Source organism: Symphalangus syndactylus, chromosome 21, assembly GCF_028878055.3.
Source record: "Symphalangus syndactylus isolate Jambi chromosome 21, NHGRI_mSymSyn1-v2.1_pri, whole genome shotgun sequence".
Taxonomy (NCBI): domain Eukaryota; kingdom Metazoa; phylum Chordata; class Mammalia; order Primates; family Hylobatidae; genus Symphalangus; species Symphalangus syndactylus.
In genome coordinates this window covers 37,446,639-37,467,916 of record NC_072443.2, presented here as the reverse complement: position 1 = coordinate 37,467,916, position 21,278 = coordinate 37,446,639, and the positions used below count along the sequence as shown (strand labels likewise).

The window sequence follows — 21,278 nt, the reverse complement described above, 5'->3', positions numbered from 1 at the left end:
AGAACATTCAGTGCTCTCCGATAAGTTGGAGGGAGCTCAGCAGGTGTCCTGCCTCTAAGATTGGCAAGTTGGTCTCAAAAGTTCCAGCCCTAGAATCTGAGAATACATAATTCATTCTTGACAACCATTTAGCATGGTTAGAGAAATCCTCCCTTTGAATGCTGCAAACTGAAAAATGTTCCTCTAGGTGGAACTAGTGGTAAGATGATCATATCATTCTCTAAATACAAGTCAAAGTTTGGCAGACTGTAAAGTGTTTGCAACCAGGGGTTGGAGGTACACCTCATCTCTGAGGTGTGGCAAACTTTAGTTTCTCAGCTGAAAACAGAACGAGTGATAATAGCTTATCACTATCCTATAAGGGAGAGGAAGCTCTTGGAGAGAATATATGCTATTAAACATGGCATAGAATTCAGAGCATGTGTTCACGGTGACCAGTAACACTTTCATTCAGCATAAGTAAAGGCAAAGTCTGCTTTTTTTGATTTGTGTGATTAGTATAGAATTAACAGGTGACTCACCTATCTTGAAACGACCCATATAATATATCTGGGTGCTGAGGGCTAGCGAGGCCAGAACGTGGATTGCAGAGAAGATGACCCAGAACCACACGTCATTTTTTCCAAACACCTAGGAGTAAAGATGGAAGTTACCTTCATCTGGGGTTTTCCCTAGAAAACTCATCAAAATCATCCTCTCTCTTGTATGTGTAAGGAGTCAAAAACAGCTGTGTGCACATTCTGTTTTTCTCCCCCTCTGGAAACGCCCATGGTTCTTACTCCCAGGGGACAGGAAAAAAAAAAAGGCTACTAGGCCAAATGAAAATAGAAAAATAGGAGAGGCAGCCGAATAGCAATGGTGAAGGGGCAACGGGTCTAAAGTGGGGGCGAATGTGCTTCAAATAACCAAAACAGGCAACACGTGTTGCCCATGCATATTTAGAAGGTGGTTTCTGTTTTTTCTAGTCAGCTTATATACCCCTATTCCACTTTCACATGAGTCAGGTCTAGCTTTATATTAAAATTATCCTGTGGTCGTTTTACAGGTGCCTAATACATTATTAAAAATAACCAACTAGGCCGGGCACGGTGGCTCACGCCTGTAATCCCAGCACTTTGAGAGGCCGAGGTGGGCGGATCATGAGGTCAGGAGTTTGAGACCAGCCTGGGCAACGTGGTGAAACTCTGTCTCTACAAAAACTAGCCGGGCGTGGTGGTGGGCGCCTGTAGTTCCAACTACTCAGGAGGCTGAGGCAGGAGAATTGCTCGAACCCGGGAGGTGGAGGTTGCAGTGAGCTGAGATCGCGCCACTGCACTCCAGCCTGGTGACAGAGCAAGACTCTGTCAAAAACAAACAAACAAACAAACAAAAAAACTAAATAATGAAGTAAAAGTGTGCCATGAGTGGGCCAATGATGAAAGTGTGTCATGAGATGAAAGTGTGTCATGAACTGAGGATTTTGATTAATCCAAACCTGTTCACTTGATTGTTGTTTGTTTATTGGACCTAGGGGGGCACTTTTTGAGAGCCAGGTGGAAGAAGGCGGGGGACGCACCACTCCAAGGACGGTGACCATGATGACCACAGCAAAAGAGGCATAGGCGGAGTAGGCGCTGGCATTGATGTCTGGGTGGCGGGTCTGGTAGAGCTTCAGCATGCACAGGCCAGCGATCATGTACATGAAGGAGGTGTCTGAGGACCCAAAGGAGGAGCCAGATGATCAGGATTCAGCAGGTGACAGACAGATGATATTTTCTAGATTTTTCTTCAGACTCTGAGTACCCCTCACTTCAATCCATGGACTATTTGCTACCCGTGGACTGTGTGGAGACCTCTAACGTGTCAGCCTCCTGGCACATTCTCTAGGCAGACCCCACGTACTCCACTTCTAAACCTCTCTAAGGCTGCCCTTTAGTTCACAGAAGAAAAACATCTGATATAATAAATAAATAACTCCTCTTTCACAGAAGAAGAGTGTCTGATATGATAAACAACTCTCCTCACTTGCGTTTTAGACGCTGGTGTTCAACAACAATAACAAAAGAATTCTTAATGGTAATAGTGTAGGCAGTGTGACCATAAAATGAGCCCCAGATGGGTGTGGGAGGTCGTTCTCAGCACCCTAAAATATAATCACATTGATTACTGCACATTTATAGCTTTATAGCCTAGTGATGGAAAATAGCTAGAAATAAAATGGAGCTTACTGCATTAGAATTGTGGAAATGCAAATTAAGATAACAATGCAATGCCTCCATTTTACTCAAAAACTTGGTAAAAACTTTAAGTGTCTGACAGTAACAAATGTTAGTGATGATCTGGGGAGTGGGAAGTCTCACACAGCTATTGGGAATGGGAATTAATGCTCTGGAGAGAAATTTGTCAGTTTTTGGTAAAATAGAAGGTGCACAAACCAAGTAACTAAAAAATTCTACTTCTAGGTATCCCAAGGAACCTCTATCACATACATACAAAGAGACATATAGAAAGATGATCATTGCAGTGTTATCTATAATAGCAAAATATGGGCAACATCTAAACGCTGTTCAATAGAGGAATTGATAAATGTGATACTTTTTGTTATACAATATGACAACCCTTAAAAATGAGTGAACTACATGTCCTTGATATAATATTGATAAATCTTGAAAACATATTCTTGAATGAAAAAAGGCTGCAGAACACAGAATGATAAACTACTATTAATTTGCTACAAATATAGAAAAATTATAAAAACAAACCGGAAAGGTAAATATCAAATTAATCATGGTTATTTCCTTTAGGGGAGGAAGGAGGAGATTAAGTTTGAAAGTGCATCAAAACAGGACCTCAACTTTATCACAGTGCTTTATGCTTTAAAAAGTAGATCTAGGCAAATATTTAAAAATGTTGACATTTGTTCATTCTGAGTGGTGAATGATATCATTCTCTGCAGTTTTCTCTATTGAAAATGTTTTCTAATTAAAAAAATTAAATGTGACAGAGTTCTGTGGTGCTCAAAGTTAACACCAGAAGCCAGAGCACAAACATTAAATGACCATTTAAAAAATCTGCATCCTTGAGCGTGGAGGACGTCGTTACTTGCTAGACAGCATCAGCTCTTCCCTTCCTCCTTCTTAACAGCATCTCAATACTAACTGAATGTCTACCCACTTTCAATTCAGAAATGCACACTGTCTCAGCCCCTTTGCTTCAGGAAAGCTAATCCCACATTTGGCTCCAGGGACGGGGCTGATTGGTCTAAAGATAGTCCCAACTTTTTTACTGATTGGTGAAGCAACCTGGGTCTGAGCTAACCAGTGCTTGGAGAATGATTCAAGAATGGGCTCATGGGGCTGGATGTGGTGGCTCATGCCTGTAATCCCAGCACATTGGGAGGCAGAGGCAGGCGGATCACCTGAGGTCAGGAGTTCAAGACCAGCTTGGCCAACATGGTGAAACGCCGTCTCTACCAAAAAAATACAAAAATTAGCTGGGCGTGGTGGTGCGCACCAGTAGTCCCAGCTACTGGGGAGGCTGAGGGAGGAGGATCACTTGAACCCCTGAGGCGGGGATTGCAATGAGCTCAGATCATGCCACTGCACTCCAGCCTGGGTGACAGAGCCAGATTCTGCCTCAAAAAAAAAAAAGAATGGGCTCATGACTGTTTAAGCTACTGAGATGTGAAAGGATGTTATCTGTGGCTTTCTCAAAAAACAGCTTCCTTGCTCTTAATTGAAGGCTTCTGGAACCCAGCTTGCCGCCTCCTCTGGAATTGTTGGGTGGAACTATGAAGCCAGGGGCTGCTATAGTTACTTTTGCCACCATCAGGGAAGATAGCCTGAGGATAAAACCAACATACAGGCTGGGTACAATCAAAGGGATCACAGAGAAACGAAGGCAGAGTCACCAGATAAATCAACCACAAGCCCTTTCTACATCTGGATGTCCTTATTATTCAATCCAACATAAATTGGGTTCTCCATATCTTTCATCCCAAAGCAGTCTAACTGCTCAATTAGGTCATACTCTGTGTGGCGGTCCTCTCTGATCACTTCAGCTCACATAAAATGCCATTTGATCCTTGCAAGCATGACTTTGTCATTTTTGGGGAGGGTTCCAGGATAAGACTCACGATTCAAATCTGTATAGTAGATATAAGTTCTAATTACCGAATTGGAAGTTGGAATAATTAGGGCAGACATGGTAGCAAGCACTGAGCACCCCTTCCATCATCAACGCAATGCCCATAGCATAGAAGAGACCAAAGTGTTTGGGAATCCCGTACTCCTGAAAAAGGAGAAAGGGTGGTCAATAGATACTAAATAGTGCCATATCCACCACATCACTAATCTGGAAGCCCATGCTTCTGGCATCATGTAGTTTATTACACATAATAAATAATCACACCATTAAGCCAGATGTCCCACCCCTTTGCAGATCTTGTTTGGATCCATAACCCTTCCTAGCTCGCACCCACTCTCTCCTCACCACAGCAAAGATGTCCTTGGCTTCCAGGGCTCTCCGATGGAGGATGTCCCGGCGCAAGACTATCAGCAGGAAGAGCAAGCCCAGAAGCACGTGGCCCAGATTGCTCAGAATGTTGTTGAAGGCACTACAGGGATGAATGAGAGACCGTGAGAGACTCAAGACCATCAAAAGGACCCAGAGAATACATGATACATGAAGGAATGAATGAATTCAGCATCAGTGTTTTCCATTAACCTTTCCATAAGATTTCAGGATCAGAAAAGTATTAGAAATCCTCTTTAACCTAACTCCTTCATTTTATGATGCTTACTTAGCCTGTGACAATGTGTCTGTTTCCTCTCAAGTGTGCCTGCTTGGCTTCCTAACACCCTCCCATCCTCTCTTATCCCAGTGGCATTTGTATAGTATGAACCCTGGGAAAGACAGCTGCTTCAAAGACAGGCAAGTGTTTCAGCTACACCGTGAGAGAGAGTTCTCACAGGTGGACCCGTGTGTGTTGATGTTCAGCTCTCTAATTGTGAATTTCAGGTAAGTGTCAGCCAATCATAGCCAGCAGCTTTATTTGAGGAAATGAATGCTGGTTCAGCTCTAGAGCAAGAAGCTAGACTCCCAACTCCCAGGCAATGCTTCTTCCACGTCACCAAGTTCTGGTGGCTAGAGCATGGCCTGGGAGGCCACAGGGCTGGGTTTGCGACGTGCACTACTTAGCAGCTGAGGGACCTTCAGCAAGTCCTCACCTGCCTTCATCTAAAAATAGGGATCATAGTAATGTCTATCTCACGAGGTTGTTTAATGGATCGAATGAGACAATAGGTTGCCAGCTCATGCCTGTGAACAAATGCCACCACAGCTAGAGATCTGACATTTTAAAAAATGTCACTGCCCTCATCTCAGCAGGCAGTATGCTAAGGAATGTTTCCTGAGAACCACATACAGGAACGAGAGGAGCATACCTGGTCTCAACTTCTTGGTTTAGTTCCTTTTTACCCTTGAATAGAGTCGTTTTCCACAGTTGTTTTCAGTATTTTTAAAAACCGAAATCACAACATTAGACAGAAAGGCATCTCTAAATGCCTCATGGGCAACCAGAGGACTGGGTTTACCTCAGGACGCCCAAGGGGTGAGCACAGAGGAAGTTGTAGTAACAGATGTCCTGGTTGCCAGTGACATTTACCACCTGTAAAATCAAGAGTGAGAAGAGGAAATGTGGTTTTCTTCTGTCCTCTGAGCCCCAGCCGGAACACAAAGAGCAGACAGGGCTCACGGAGATGCACTGTCACTAGTTTACAATGTAACCAGTGCTCCTCTGCACAGATGGGCCATTACCTGCCACCTTACACAGCACAGGCACTTTTTTTCCAAAAAAGTTACCATCTTGCTTTGAATGGGAATATTCTGTGTACCCCCTTACGCAGCCCCAAGGTGGAATTCATCCAAATGTGTTTCCTTTGTTATCATGATAAAAGGACTATGAAAGAATGCTACATTGGGACCTTTCAGGACTGTCACACTATGTCTTATTTTCTAGGTTAATGCAGAGGGGATATAGAGCTGTCCCATTCTCTGGGTAGAAATGGTAAACCTGAGGCAGGTAGACACGAGGAGATGTGTGTTCAGCTTTCCCTATTTATCACCATCTCTGTCAAGAACTTTCCCAAACCACAGTCCAGGTGTATCTTCTGACAGTCCCCCAAAGTATGCAGAGAAGATTTAGATTATAAACAGTGGTGCTCAAACCTCATGAAGTCCTTGTTCTCATTGCATAATAAGTATGCAATTGACTAAATATTATTAGATCATTAACACACAAACTTGGCTGTATGTTGGAATCACTGGGGGTTTAAACACTACAGATGCCTGGCTCCACCCTCACAGACTCTGATCTAATTGGAGTACAGCCTGGACGCTGGGATTTGTAAAAGCTTCCCAGGTGAACTTAATGCACAGCGAAGTCTGAGGGCCACTGCATTAGAAACAACTTCAGCTTTTTGCTATTGTAAATGGGCTTTCTACTGTGTAATAAATTCTATAGAAGGTCATTTAAGTGACCTTGGCCTAGGATTCTATGGAGGAATGAGGATTCTCAAACTACTTTCATATTATTTTTGCTCAAGAAATGTTTGTTTTTATTTTACATTTTCTTTTTACTGTAATATTTTGTTAGTTTCATGAAGCTTTTTTTTTCTTTTTTTTTTTTTTTGTTCTTGAGACACGGTCTCACTCTGTCACTCAGGCTGGAGTGCAGTGGCGCAATCTCAGCTTACTGCAATCTACACCTCCCAGGCTCAAGCAGTCCTCCCACTTCAGCCTCCCGAGTAGCTGGGACCACAGGTGTGTGCCACTACTCAGCTAATTTTTTTTGTATTTTTGGTAGAGATGGGGTTTCGCCATGTTGCCCAGGCTGGTCTCAAACTCCTGAGCTCAGGCAATCCCCCCGCCTAGGCCTCCCAAAGTTCTGGGATTACAGATGTGAGCCACCATGCCCAGCCACAAAGGTGTTTTTAATTTTACAAAAAAATATTTACCTTCAATGGGAAGGCACAGGCTAGATTAGCTATCAGGTTCCTTTGTTTTAGTCTGGAACTTTATTTACTCTACTCATTATCCCATAATGATCAGAAAGCTCAGAGTGTTAAGTAACAGATGCAGTGGATAGATATCATGACTGAACGAGCACAAGGTAATACTTTCGGACTGGTAGACAAAATAATACAAGAGATTGCAGCTCCCTTTGTGATAAAACAATTGGGAACTAGATTGAAAGGTCAGTTAAAGATGAAGCAATGGGCTGGGTGTGGTGGCTCATGCCTGTAATCCCAGTACTTTGGGAGGCTGAAGCAGGCAGATCACCTGAGGTCAGGAGTTTGAGACCAGCCTGGCCAACATGGTGAAACCCCACCCCTATTAAAAATACACAAAAAATTAGCTGGGCATGGTGGCACATGCCTGTAATCCCAGCTACTCGGGAGGCTGAGGCAGGAGAATTGCTTGAATCCAGGAGGCAGAGGTTGCAGTGAGCCGACATCGTGCCATTGCACTCCAGCCAGGGTGACAGAGCGAGACTGTGTAAAAAAAAAAAAAAAAAAAGAGAGAGAGAGAAAGAGGAAGCAATAGTGAACTCCAATTGGAACCCCAGTGGGAAATTCCTGAATGGATCCTAAGTTGTACCTCTCTCTGTCAGTCACAGTGGAGACTCTCCCTGCAGAAAGAAAGCCGGGATTCTGGGGCTGGGGCTGGGGCTGGGGCAGCACTTACTGTCTGGTATGTAATGACCAGCTGGATCACGGGCAGCGCGTAAAACACAGCGATGGTGATGATGTTCCTATGCAGGCAGAAAGAACCAGAAGTAGTTATTTTCAAATGAACAGTGGAGTCTTTGGTTAATTTTTTTAAAAGAACGCTTCCACCCCATAAGTCCATAATTAACTTGCAAAAGTAACCAGAAGCTGATTATGTGGTTCCTGTTTCTCCAGTCGCCCTCTCCCTTCTCTTGCATTGGGGCATTTGGCACACAGTATCTTGTCTAAAGGGGAATTAAAGAAGTAAAGAAAAACTTCCCTTGGATACTTTTAGTTAGGTTGCAGAGGCAAAAACTGAAAATACTAACTGAAATGTATTTTTTAAAAAGGTTAATGATTGGTACCCAACAAATATTAGGGTTTCCTTTTTCTTTCTTTTCTTACAACCATTTGTAACACAGTGTAAGTAATACCTGCTTCTGGTTTAACAAAATCATTTATGAGGGCCTATCTCTTTAGGCTGCTGTTAGATTAAACATCAGAGTGTAAGTAATGAGTGACGGATCACGTGAAAGGGGTGTGGTTTCCAAACTGATGGTCCCACTGTGAAATTTCATGTGGCCCCATTGTCCCTTATTTCCTTCTAAGATCTGCATGCAAGTAAAAGGGCATCCTTCGAGAGAAAATAAGGGCAGGAGCTGTCACAAGAGTACAATACTCAGCTTGGGGGTTTCTGAGGGGAGAGAAGATTTCTTGCAAGGCAGCTCAGCCTCTTGGCTGGGAGGGAGGCTGTGTCCATGTGTGTGGCCATGGCAGGTCTACTGATAGTTGGCTGGTAACATCATCCCCTATGCCTGTGCCTCATTAAACACTAAAACCTCGTGCCTAAGTGGTTGTGGCTCTTACAAAGAAAACTGTTTATTTAAGGGAACCATGGTGCTACTGGTCATCTACTTACCAAAAATAGATTTTATATTTTTTGCTGACAATTCTCCGGTCCTTCCTGGACAAATCTGACAGGTAAAGGAACATCTGGAATGCCAAATAAACAGAGAATGCGAAACTGTACTCAGCTCTTTATGCATGAGATACCAAGGCAAACGTAACAAATGTCTCAATTTAAATTAAAATTGTTAAAATTATTCAAGGGATACAATTATTCAAATTTACTAAATTTGATTAAGTAAATCAAATTTACTTGATTAAAATTATTTAAGACTTTTCTTTTGATGTTGTTTTTCCCATGATACCTTAATAAAAATCCTAGTATTTTCCTTGGAATATTAAGGATTGGCTGATGTGGGCAACTTATTGGGAGTCTTGAGTGCTTCTTATATATCAAGAATTGATTTCCCAGCTTTCAGAGCTGTCCGCTGTGTGGTTCTTGAACTACATAGGGCTGAAACTGTGCATTTCCTCTTCATATCTTTTGCGGGATATGACACAAAATAATAATTACAAGCCAGAAACAAATGAGCTTTCCTTCTGAAAGATGATATGCACAGAACCGGGGAGCTTTCCCCAGTACACCCCTCAAATAAATCTTTTCTTCCATCTGGTTGGATCCCTTCCTTCTTTATTGCCCACAGTCAGCCACTTCAGACCTTAAAGAGTGTTTTAATGTTCTGTGCTCTTTAATGTGCTCACTTTCTTCCGCGAGAAAAAAAAGTGCGAATTAACAGAGTATTGTTTTTAGCCTGTAGGTACATTTAAGTCTTCTGGGAAATTTGGCTTTCCCTGAAGGAAACAAAATAAAGGAAACTGAGGTATTGCTGAAGTTTATTCTACTGCCAAACTTTCTGCCCTCTCAAAGAGTACGGCGAGGCAGAGTGGGTACCTTGGTCCGGATGATGTTTTTATCACTCTCAATGTCTGGCATGGTGTCGAAGTCGCTCTCCTCCACGGAGCTGTCTGTGTCTGACTGGCCCGGTGGCCCACCATCGGGGGGGGACATCTGCCTTCCAGGACTGGAGCTTGACTCATCTGAAACAGAGACAACTCATCTGCCATCAAAAGCCGTGGAGTGCCTACGGAGCCCATTCGTCTCTGCAAAAAGCACAGTGCAGACTCATTCTAGGAAATATCGTGTTGATCCAAGTGAACTCCTCATTCACAAGACCTGCTCTTTCTCTCTATTCCTTCTCAATAGACTTTTATTTTTCCTCTTCTTCTATTTTTATATTATGAACACATATTAGAATCTAAGGGCATCTGCTCTGTTAACTATTTGGATACAAAAATAATATTGTACTTATATTTCATGTTTCATATGTTAAAATATGAACATAAATATATACAAATACACATGCACATCGCTATGTATAGCATCTATTGCATATATGTGTGAGCCCACACATATCTAACAGCTGTACATTTCTCATGGGTAAAGTATTTGTACACAGAAATCACCCACATGCTGTATCTATGATTATATAATGAAAACAACATTCTCAGGAAGAAGAATCCTTCTGTTCCCATGAATGTTTCCCAGAGCAGATGGAGATTTATGCAGCTTGATGAGCACATGAGCTGAGCTTACCTTCCGCTTTATTTCTTCTGTTCAGATGGTTTTTTAAAAATCCTGTTCTTACAGAACTAAAAATAAGTAGCCTGCACTGAGCCCACATGCTTCGCAAAGTTACAGAATGATAGGGCAGGAATACAGGATTCCCAGTCCCTCTACACTGACATTTTAAGGAGCACCATTCATAGGTCCACAAGCAATATGGAAGGGCAGGCAGCTCAATGTGCTTCTACTCTAACAAGACAGGTCTAGGATTCCATTCTTTTCAGCCTTAAGGAACTTAAGGAACACTGGGGTTTGCCATGTGAACGACTGGGTGGCAGTGAGCAGGTTCAATTATGAAGTTAGCCAAAATGAAGGGTTGGTAGGCTACAGCCATGTTCACCTGCAGCACTGCCTCAGTCTTCTGATCGCCCCTTATTCCACTGAAACCTGAGAATGAAACAACTGGTCAACTGATGTCAGGCTCCCTGGGACACATCTTTCATGCCCTAAACCCAGGCTGGATATGAAAAAGTCCCTAGGGGGCCTTAGTATTAGATGGCAACCATTGAAGGAATTCTGCCCAAGTGGGGCTAGCAGATTCAAGAAACAGAACAACAGAACTGGAGAAAGTTAGAGCTGGGAGGAAGCTTCCAAATCTCCAAGCAACTTATCTTACAAATAAAAGACAATCTCATAGGATAACTGCTTTGCCCACATTCCCAGTTATTAGTGGCTGGAATGTCTTTCTATCATATTCTCTGCAGAATTAGGAAACACTTTCATGAACGGACCTGGTAGGACATACCTATTGTCCCATAATTGCTCCCTTCGGGTGTGCTGGCAGCAATGGGATGAGATGCCACCATATTTCCAGAGCCTGTTAGAAAAAGTGAAGAGGCAAACACTTTATGTCCAGTTGCTAAAACAAAACAACACTATTCTAAGCAGCTTGAATCATCAGGACACATTATTTTAAGTTTGATTTTCTTTTTACACTAATACAGGAGTCACCAAAACTATGACCCATCTGCCAAATCTAGCCTGCCACATGTTTCTGTATGGCTCTTCAACTAAGATTGGTTTTTAAACCTTTAAATGATTGGGGAAAAAATCCAAAGAAGAATAATGTTTCATGACAGGTAAAAATTATATGAAATTCAAATTTCAGTATTTATGTATAAGTTCTACTGAAACACAGCCATCATTTCCATTGGTGGACAATAAAAATATTCAGTTTTGTAAGCCAACTTTGTAGGTTTTTAGCATGTTTTAAATTTTTTATGTGTCCATTAATTTCCCCCATAAAGAAAAATAATTAAAGTGTAAACTCAAAACCTTTAGCCAGGTTTTGGACTTAAACTTTAATTATAAGGACTAATGCAATGGCCTTGGAGATCCAATTTCTTTTCTTCTTTGGTGGTTTAGCCAAGAGTTGGCTCAGCTGGACAGCAAGGCTTTTGGCTAATGGAGCATTTTTGGCAGCCTAAGCTGTTCCCAGGGCCCTTAGCACACAAATCTTGGCCTTTAAAATGCAGACTTTGGCCCTCAGAACGCATGCTCCCGGCACTGTTATTAGGCTTGGAGATCCCTTCATAAATTTCTTCTTATTTAGAGAAATTAGGTGTTCCCTGGCCTTTCTTGGGCTAACCCATAAGTGTGTAACATGTCATCAATACCATCTATGCTTTTCATCCAACTTCAAGTCAAAGAAACAGGTTACCTTCAGACTATTAAGTATGAGAGATCAAATCTTTTGAGCACAGTAACAGTGCCATGTGAAGATGTTGTGTGCAATTTGCCTGACTCTTTTTGACTTAGAACAGATTTGGCCATAGTTACAGCACAGAGCTTTGCTGCTGCAGCTGCTACTGCTGCTGCTACCAGTACTACCTCTATTACTACTGACTGATGTTTGTTGCAGACTTACTGTGTAGGACAGTCTTTTAAATTCTTTCCAGGAATTTACTTTTTTAAATTTTCAACAACCCTAGGAGGTTGATAATATTATTATCACCATTTTAAAGATGATAAAAGGGAGATGCTGAGAGATCATGTAATTTGCCTAGTCACTCTGAGAGTGGATGGATAGTGTTTCATTGTATTGGTCTCGGTGAAAACTTATTTTCTTTTTATAAAAAAATTATTATTATTTCTTGGAACAGGGTCTCACTTTGTCACCCAGGCTGGAGTGCAGTAGAACGATCTCGGCTCACTGCAACCTCCACCTCCAGGGTTCAAGCGATTGTCCTGCCTCAGCCTCCTGAGTAGCTGGGACTACAAGTGCACATCACCACACCTAGCTAATTTTTGTATTTTTAATAGAGACAGGGTTTCACCATGTTGGCCAGGCTGGTCTTGAACTCCTCACCTCAAGTGATTGGCTTGCCTTGGCCTCCCAAAGTGCTGGGATAACAGGCGTGAGCCACCATACTTGGCCTAAAAAATGATTTTTAGTTGTATATATTAAGATGTACAACATGATGTTTTGATATTACGTGCACATAGTGAAATGATTGCTATAGCTAAGCAAATTAACATATCCATCACTTTCCATAGTTCCCTCTGTTTTGTTGTTATAAGAGCACCTAAAATCTACTCTCTTCACAAATTTTCAATATAGAATGCAATATTGTTAACTATATATATTCTTCCTACTGTATACTAGACTTATTCATCCTACCTGCCTGCGGATTTGTACCTTTTGACTTACAGCTCCTAATTTCCTCCCACTCCCTGTCCCTGATATCCACTGTTCTACTCTTTATTTCTATGTGTTTTACTTTTTAAAGGATTCCACATATAAGAGAGACCATGCAGTACTTTTCTTTCTGTGTCTGGTGTATTCCACTTAGCATAATATCCTCCATGTTTATCCATGGAAGGCATGTTGTTGCAAATGGCAGCATATCCTGCTTAAAGGCTGAATAACCTTCTGTTGTGTTAGACAAAACTTATCTTTTTAACTGAAAAGATGGGAATTTTCCTTCAAACAAGAACAATTGGTAGTAAATATGTTACTTTCATATAGTGCTCAAGAATACCTTTCTAAAGAGACAAAGAGGTTGAGGCTCATTTGCATCTCCACTGTAATAAACTCACATTTTAAAAAAGCACAGCTTTTGCTTTTTAGATTGGCAGCTGCTGCCTGCCAATGATTACCCATTGGCGTGGGTCATGCTGCATCTTCTTTCTGTTTAGTTCATTGCAGGGAGTCTCATAGAACCCCTGGGTTGCTCTTATTCCTAGATGATGTTGTAGGTCTTTTACATTCCTCTCAGTATCTTTCACATTTTTCTCTTTTCAAGCTCCCTATTTTATTTTATTTATTTATTTCTTGAGACTGGGTCTTACTCTGTTGCCCAGACTGGAGTGCAGTGGCAAAATCACGGTGCACTGTAGCCTCAACCACCAGGTTCAGGCGATGCTCCTGCCTCAGCCTCTTGAGTAGCTGGGACCACAGGGTCATGCCACCACACCTGCCTAATTTTTCAAAGATTATCTGCAGAGACAGAATCTCCCTAGGTTGACCAGGCTGGCCTCCAACTCCTTGACTCAAGCAATCCTCCAGCCTTGGTCTCCCAAAGTGCTGGGATTACAGGTGTGAGCCACCATGCCTGGTCCAAGCTCCTTATTTTAAGTCACTAACCTATGTCCCTTATTTAAAATGTAATTTTGAAAATTATTAAATGTGCAAATAGTAAATGAAGAATGACACTAAAATCACAAAATGCTGAGAATATTATCATATATTTTACCATATGTTTTATCATGTAATATTACCATATGTTTTAAAGATGATAAAAGGGAGATGTTGAGAGATCAAGTAATTTTCCCAGTCACTCAGATAGTGGATGGATAGTGATTCATTGAATTGGTCTCAGTGAAAACTTATTTGTTTTTATAAAAAAAGATTTTTTAATTGTATATATTAAGATGTAAAACATGATGTTTTGATGTTACGTGCACATAGTGCATTTTGGTGTCACTGGAAGTCCTCTGATAGAGGAAGTAGAAATGTGTGTAAGAAAATGCTGGAGTTCAGTTGTAGCAGGAGGTCGAAATTGCTCGTGGGAGCCAATGTTCTCTGTGTGTGTGTGTAATCAAAAGAAAAACAAAAACCAAAAACTAAAATCAAAGCAAGTGAACAAACAAAAACAATCACTGTTTTGTTAGGTGACAACTTCACTAAAAAGACAAAGCCAGCTGTGTAGGTCTTTTCAGACTTTAAGGAATCACTGATTTCTGTTTTCTGCTCTGGCTCATCACTGAGCGTGATCTGGTTTTGATGTTGTTGCTGGCTCTGTTCATTTTGAGGCAGCTGCAACATCATGGGTTCTGTGACAGACAAGAGCACCAAGATTTTCATGTGCAATACCATTGCCAGCATGCGAAAATGTTTTCACTCTGTGGACTTTTATATGCACCAATTAAATATGAGATTGGCCAACACAGGATAACAGTATTCTTTTCATTTTGCTTATGTCTAAAGCCTTTTAAGAATGCAAAAACCAAGGCATTTCCTTCTAAACATCAAGTATGGTCTGGAAAGGCAAGCCATATCTATATTTAACTGTATAGTACATAGAAAGCAGAATTCAACACAAAATATCAGCTTATAAGACAGACCAAGATGTTCTGGCTGGAAATAGCAGACACATATGATTGTGAATGATCTCATCTTAATGAGGAAACTTGTTTTGATATGTGTTTCTCTGAGCTTGAGCCCCCTGCATCTGTCTACTTCACTGACATAGAACAGGATATGCTTGCATGCTTGCTTTTTATGTTAAATGCCCTATGTGAGAAGAAAAATTTCATTTCATTTTGAGCATGTTTGCGTCTTTCAGGGACTTCATATTTATAGTTGCCTTGTCCCATTCTGTCTCTGAAGACTCAGCAGGTTGGAAGCTGAAGAGGGAGTCAGAAATGATGGGAACTAGATAGCATGATTTTTTTTTTTTTTTGAGACAGAGTCTCACTCTGTCGCCAGGCTGGAGTGCAGTGGCACGATCTCGGCTCATTGCAACCTCTGCCTCCCGGGTTCAAGCGATTCCCCTGCCTCAGCCTCCTGAGTAGCTGGGACTACAGGCACACACCACCACGTGTGGCTAGTATTTTGTATTTTAGTAGAGATGGGGTTTCACCATGTTGGCCAGGATGATCTCAATCTCCTGACTGTAGGCAATCCACCTGCCTCGGCCTCCCAAAGTGTTGGTATTACAGGTGTGAGCCACCATGCCCGGCCAAATTTTTACTTTTATACCAATTGCCTACCTATCCTAACTTAGTGTCACGTTTTGTTTCAATAGTTGAAGAAAAAATGAAGAAAACTGTCATCTTTGCAGATGGATGTAAAAGTAAAATTCCTCTAGAAGAAAAAGCTGGACAAGAAAACTAGAAAAAGAAGAGTAGAGATCTAGGACTAAAATTTGAGACCCTTTGTCACTGAATGGCCTGTGTTCCTTGAGTCCTCCAAATTCAACACTCCCCTTGTCTTTTCTCCACCAGATCTTGCTCTTGGCTAAGAGGCTGGTTCAGTAAGGGCTCTATCCAGGGAAGGATTGGGTTGGCCATTTGGTTCTTAAATCTACAACCGATTAGGCTTGTCAAACTCTTGCACTTGGGAAAGTAACCTCCTCTTCTGTTGCACCCCCAGTTCCTGGTGGCAGCTCAAGGGGTCCCAGAGGCCTGTTGGGGAGGCTTCATTATTTTTCTCAGCTGGTAACTGAATTTCTGTAGAGGCTCTTTAACAATGATGTGAAATGTGGGGTTTCTCTCTGATAAAGCCAGTGGAGGAAATGGTTTTAGAGCACAGAACCTTTCTTAGTACCTCTCGGATTCTCACAGATGCCCTGTCATTGGTATTAAGTGGTGATTAGACAATGCAGGGTCCAGTCATTCACAGTACAGTAAAAAAGTCCCTTCAAGTCCCCTGCAGCAGCTCTTTGCCAACACTATTTCCATCTCACCCAGGCTCCAGGGTCTAATCTTCTTCTTCATCCCATGAAGTATGAAATACCTTGTTTTGCTTTTTAGTATAGTTGGAGCTAACATCGAGATTTTCACATACAGCTTAATTAAATAACTTCAGGCATATCAAAGAAAAACAAATGCAGAGTAGCCCACAAATTTTCTGAGTGCATCCTTCCTAACTCCAACAGAGCTGCCACCAATTTGGCAACCTGTAGGGACCTGATTCCATTTCTTCCACTTGAGTCACATCTAAGGTGAAAGTGTTAGGCTAAGTTCCACAGATATCTAGCTCCACAATGATGTGTGCAGACACCATATTAAGTCTAGTGGGATCCTCTTCCCCTTTCAGAAACTGCTTCTAGCATTTTCTCTGGACATAAGCACCCAAGGCATTTCCTGTAACTCTGAGCTCCATTGAACTTCCTGTGCCCCATGGTCACGCTGATTCTGACCCTGAGAGAGACAGACATTTCTGTATCCTTGTTTCTTCCCTGAATGTCTCTCATTAGCTTCCAGATATGGTCCTTACTTGCCTCTGTCTCTTGCTCCTGGTTGGTTTTTCTATGCTCTGTTGAGATGCCTAAAAAAGTCACTGGTTCTTTCCTTGGGCACAGCTTGTCTTCTGCGCTTGGTTTAAGCATCTAGGTCTTGACTCACCAGTGGTCATGACATTGGGGGCGATGCCATCATTCCCGTGGCCTCTCTACATTACAAAGCTTCCTTATTTTCTTCCTATTTCAAAGCCCTTGGTGGTGAACATTCCTATTCCCTACTTCCTACCTAAGCTGGCATCTTATTTAGGTGTCCTCACATATTTAGGTCCATGGTTCTCAAACAGGGGGAGGTGGGGAAACAGTTTTGCCCCCAAAAAGACATTTGGCAGTGTCTGGAGGCATTTTTTTTTTTTTTTTTGAGACACGGTCTTGCTCTGTCACCTACGTTGGAGTGCAGCGGTGCGATCTCAGCTCACTGCAGCCCCAACATCCTGGGCTCAAGCAATCCTCCCACGTCAGCCTCTGAAGTAGCTGGAGCACAGGTGCACGCCACCACGCCCACCTAATTTTGTTTATTTTTTGTTTTTATAGAGACGAAGTCTCACTATGTTGCCCAGGCTGGTCTCGAACTCCTAGGCCCAAACAATCCTCCCACCTCGGCCTCCCCAAATGCTGGGATTACAAGCATGAGCCACTGCACCAAGCCTGGAGGCATTTATAGTTGTCCCAAGGAGGGGCAACTCCTAGAATCTAGTGGGTGGAGGTGAAGGATGCTATTAAACATCCTATAAGATATGGAATAGCCCCAACAACAAAGAATTATCTGGCCCATAATGTCAATAATATTGAGTTTGAGAAACTCTGGTCTTAGAGAAGAGGACTTAACCTTAATTCTAAAAGTAGGTTTGTCTGATGTGTAGGTAAATCTGTTCTTTGCAGTGACTGGTTTAACAATAAGTATATGATTCACTCTAGGCCAGTGAAACACAAGAAGTTTCTGAGGGCTTCTGAAAAGGTCCTTCCCTCTGGTGTTGTCAGGTGAAGGTGTGAGCCTTGACCCATCTCACTGCCAGCCCTGGGAGTAAATTGAAGCCAAGGGAATGGCAGGGAAATGGACCAGAGCCACAGGACTCATCAATCCTGAAGTACATCTTTTGGCTCTCCTTCCAGAGCTAGGAGTCTCTCTTGATTAGGCATGTTTGAGATTTTTTTTTCTTGTTGCTGTTGTTACTTACAGCCACATGAATCTGGTGATGCATCTTTACTCTCTTTGGTCACTCTTTTGTTTCCGCTTACTGTCAGAAGGGTACCTCCTGCTCTTAGCTAATTTTCAGAGCCTCCCTGAACGTGGACAATGATCTGGCTCAAGTCCCAGCTTTGTCCACTTGTGCTTCAATGTTCAACAGACCTTTCTGACTGCAGAATTCCTTTAATAAATATTATTATAATAAAATGACTTCACTCATACAATAAAAAATAACAGACTATCCATTCAGAGGCTACCCAATGGGATTCAATCAATTGGATGTAGGCCTAAGTTCAACTAGGCCTAAACTGATCACAAAACCTAGAGGCACTATAGGAAAAAAGATGAGATCCAGAAAGCAGACAAATTCATTTAAACATTTGACGACTAAAAGGGAGAGGAGCATTTAGCACTTTAAAGCCACGAGAGCAGGTGTTCTTTTACAGTCTTTTATATTGACAGCTGAATGTTTATAAAACAAAGTGCTTGGGTGGCTGGAAAAACAGGCATGCTGACATTAAGGAAGACAAACATTAAAAAAAAAAAAGCAAACTCTCCAGCAAAGGGAGCAATGATCCTGCTGGAGGGGTGAGTTTAAGTCTTTCTAAGATTCTGTGGCCTCATTTAAGTATGGAAAACACACATCTAAATATCTGCTATGTATGACTTAAAAACCAAGTTCCACTTCATATTCCCGTTTAACCAAATTCTTGCTCTATGCCAAATAACTTACGAGCACTGAGTTTAGGTTTTTCAAAAATGAGGACATTTAAATTTTTAATTTTGTTAAAAAGATCAGATCATTGAATTGTTCAAACTCTCAGAGTGGAAGAAAAGGTATAGTACAATTGCTGGATAGTCAATTACTCTGGATTCTCCCAAGTTATTATACTCTTTATTATACTTGCTAGGGTCAAGTATTTCAGTTTTCTAGACACTTAAAAAAGCCTCCATCTCAGTTTGGGAAAAGTAAACTCTGTATTAGAGTTGGCACAATACATTCTTACTGTTGTTCACAAATCAGCTTTGGGATAGGACAGGTATGAACAATTATGTCCTAGAAAAGGTGAAGCTTTTAAAAAAGATGAATGGCTGACCAATGGTCTGTGATTACAAGGGACACTCCTAGTAAAGGTTTTTAGTGTGAGCTCCACGTCTCAATAATTATCAACTACAGCAGCAGTCTCCAACATTTTTGGCTCCAATATTTAGGGACTGGTTTCATGAAAGACAATTTTTCCACAGACAGGGGTGGGGATGGGTTATGGCATTAGAGTCTCATAAGGAGCATGCAACCCAGATCCCTCGCATGCACAGTTCACATAGGGTTTGCCATCCTATGAGAATCTAATGCTGCCACTGATCTGAGAGGAGGTGGAGCTCAGGTGGTAATACTTGCTCACGTGCCGCTCACCTCCTGCTGTGCAGCCCGGCTCCTAACAGGCCACGGACCAGTACCAGTCCACAGCCTAGGGCTTGGGACTCCTTGAACTATAGAACTGGTTTTCACTCGCTCTGCTTTCCAACTGCAGGCTAGACTACTCTGTGGGATAGGAATCAAAGGAGGGTTTGTAAATTGCAAAAGGCAGAGAGGTAAAAGAAGCATGAAATGGGATGTTGCCACACTATGCGACAACATTTTGAATTGAAACCAAGCATTGCTCTTACCATCATTGGACCCAAAGCTTCCATCAATGGATTTTCTCTGAAACCTGCAAACAAGCACATACACATGATCCTAAGACAGTGAAAACCTCAGCATTTTACATTTGTTCCTTATAGATTTTGTTGCGGATTTGTCTACTAGGATCTCTTCAAAACATGTCTTTGGGGCCAGGCACGGTGGCACACGCCTGTAATCCCAGCACTTTGGGAGGCCAAGGCAGGCGGATCACAAGGTCAGGAGTTCAAGACCAGCCTGGCCAATATGGTGAAACCCCGTCTCTAATAAAAATACAGAAATTAGCTGGGTGTGGTGGCGGGTGCCTGTAGTCCCAGCTACTTGGAAGGCTGAGGCAGGAGAATTGCTTGAACCCGGGAGGCGGAGGTTGCAGTGAGCTGAGATCATGCCACTGCATTGGGCGACAGAGCGAGACTCCATCTCAAAAAAAAAAAAAAAAGAAAAACAAAAACAAAACAAACAAACAACAAAAAAACACATGTCTTTGGATATGGAGAAATTGGAACTCATACATTGCTGGTGGGAATGTAAAATGGTGCAGTCACTTTGGAAAAGTTTGTCAGTTTCTCAAAAAGTTAAAGAGTTACCATATATCCCAGCAATTTCATTCTCAGGCATATACATCATTTATTCATTCATCGGTTTTCAAATGTAATTCACATACCATAAAATTCACCCTTTAAAGTGCATAATTTAGTGAGTTTTAATATTAGATTGGTGCAAAAGTAATTGTGGTTTTTGCCTTCAAAAATAATGGCAAAACCGCAATTACTTTCACACAAATCACATACATTCACAAAGTTGTACAGCTCCCACCACTATTGAATTCTAGAAAATTTTCATCATCCCCAGAAGAAATCTCAAACCCATGACCAGTCATTCCCCATTTGCCACTTCCCATCCCCTGGAAAACACTAATCTACTTTCTGTCTCTATAAGTTTTCCTATTTTAGATATTTCATTAAAAATAAATCATATTATATGCGAACTTTTGTGTCTAGGTTCTTTCACTTAGTGTAACGTTTTCAAGGTTCATCCATGCTGTAGGATGTGTCAGTACTTCAGTCTTTTTATGGCTGAATAATATTCCATTGTATGGATAGACCACATTTCATTGACATGTTTGCACTTAATGGATATTTTGGTTGTTTTCACATTTTGGCTATCATGAGTAACACTGTTATGAACATTTGTGTACAAGTTTTTGTGTGGACATATGTTTTCAATTATCTTGGGTATATAGCTAGGAGTGGAATTGTTGAGCATGAGACAACTCTATGTTTAACTTTTTTTCCAAACTCTTTTCCACAGTGGCCGCATAGCAAGAACAAACAGTGTTTCATCCCCAGAGTCTCGCTCTGTCACCCAGGCTGGAGTGCAGTGGTGCGATCTTGGCTCACTGCAAGCTCCGCCTCCCGGGTTTTCCCCATTCTCCTGCCTCAGCCTCCCATATGTCTTTCTTTATGTCAGTACCAGAGTCTTGATGACTGCAACTTTGTAATAAGTTTGATATCAGAAAGTGCAAATCCTTTAACTTTCTTCTTTTTTTTTCAGAATTGTTTTGGCTTCTCCCTTTCATTTTCTTATGAATTTTAGGATCAGTTTGTCAATTTCTGTAAAAAAGCCAGCTGGGACTTTGCAAGGGATTGTGTTGAATTTGTAGATT

General features: G+C 41.7%; 1 protein-coding gene across 9 annotated transcripts in view; it reads right to left on the bottom strand.

Annotated features, from left to right (window-relative positions):
• SIDT1 (SID1 transmembrane family member 1) overlaps positions 1 to 21,278 on the bottom strand; it is a 94,592-nt gene that overhangs the window by 17,027 nt on the left and 56,287 nt on the right. For 8 of the 9 annotated variants that reach the window (XM_055260178.2, XM_055260177.2, XM_063630032.1 and 5 more), the window contains 10 exons: positions 19,600 to 19,643; positions 11,024 to 11,095; positions 9,547 to 9,692; positions 8,668 to 8,741; positions 7,726 to 7,792; positions 5,574 to 5,647; positions 4,471 to 4,594; positions 4,152 to 4,269; positions 1,556 to 1,692; positions 522 to 630 (listed from right to left, as the gene is read on the bottom strand). In XM_055260178.2, the coding sequence (XP_055116153.2) occupies positions 522 to 630; positions 1,556 to 1,692; positions 4,152 to 4,269; positions 4,471 to 4,594; positions 5,574 to 5,647; positions 7,726 to 7,792; positions 8,668 to 8,741; positions 9,547 to 9,692; positions 11,024 to 11,095; positions 19,600 to 19,643 (965 nt within the window). Of the gene's footprint in view, positions 1 to 521; positions 631 to 1,555; positions 1,693 to 4,151; positions 4,270 to 4,470; positions 4,595 to 5,573; positions 5,648 to 7,725; positions 7,793 to 7,910; positions 8,627 to 8,667; positions 8,742 to 9,546; positions 9,693 to 11,023; positions 11,096 to 19,599; positions 19,644 to 21,278 lie in introns of those variants that run through there. The other variant, XM_063630035.1, reaches the window with a different exon arrangement.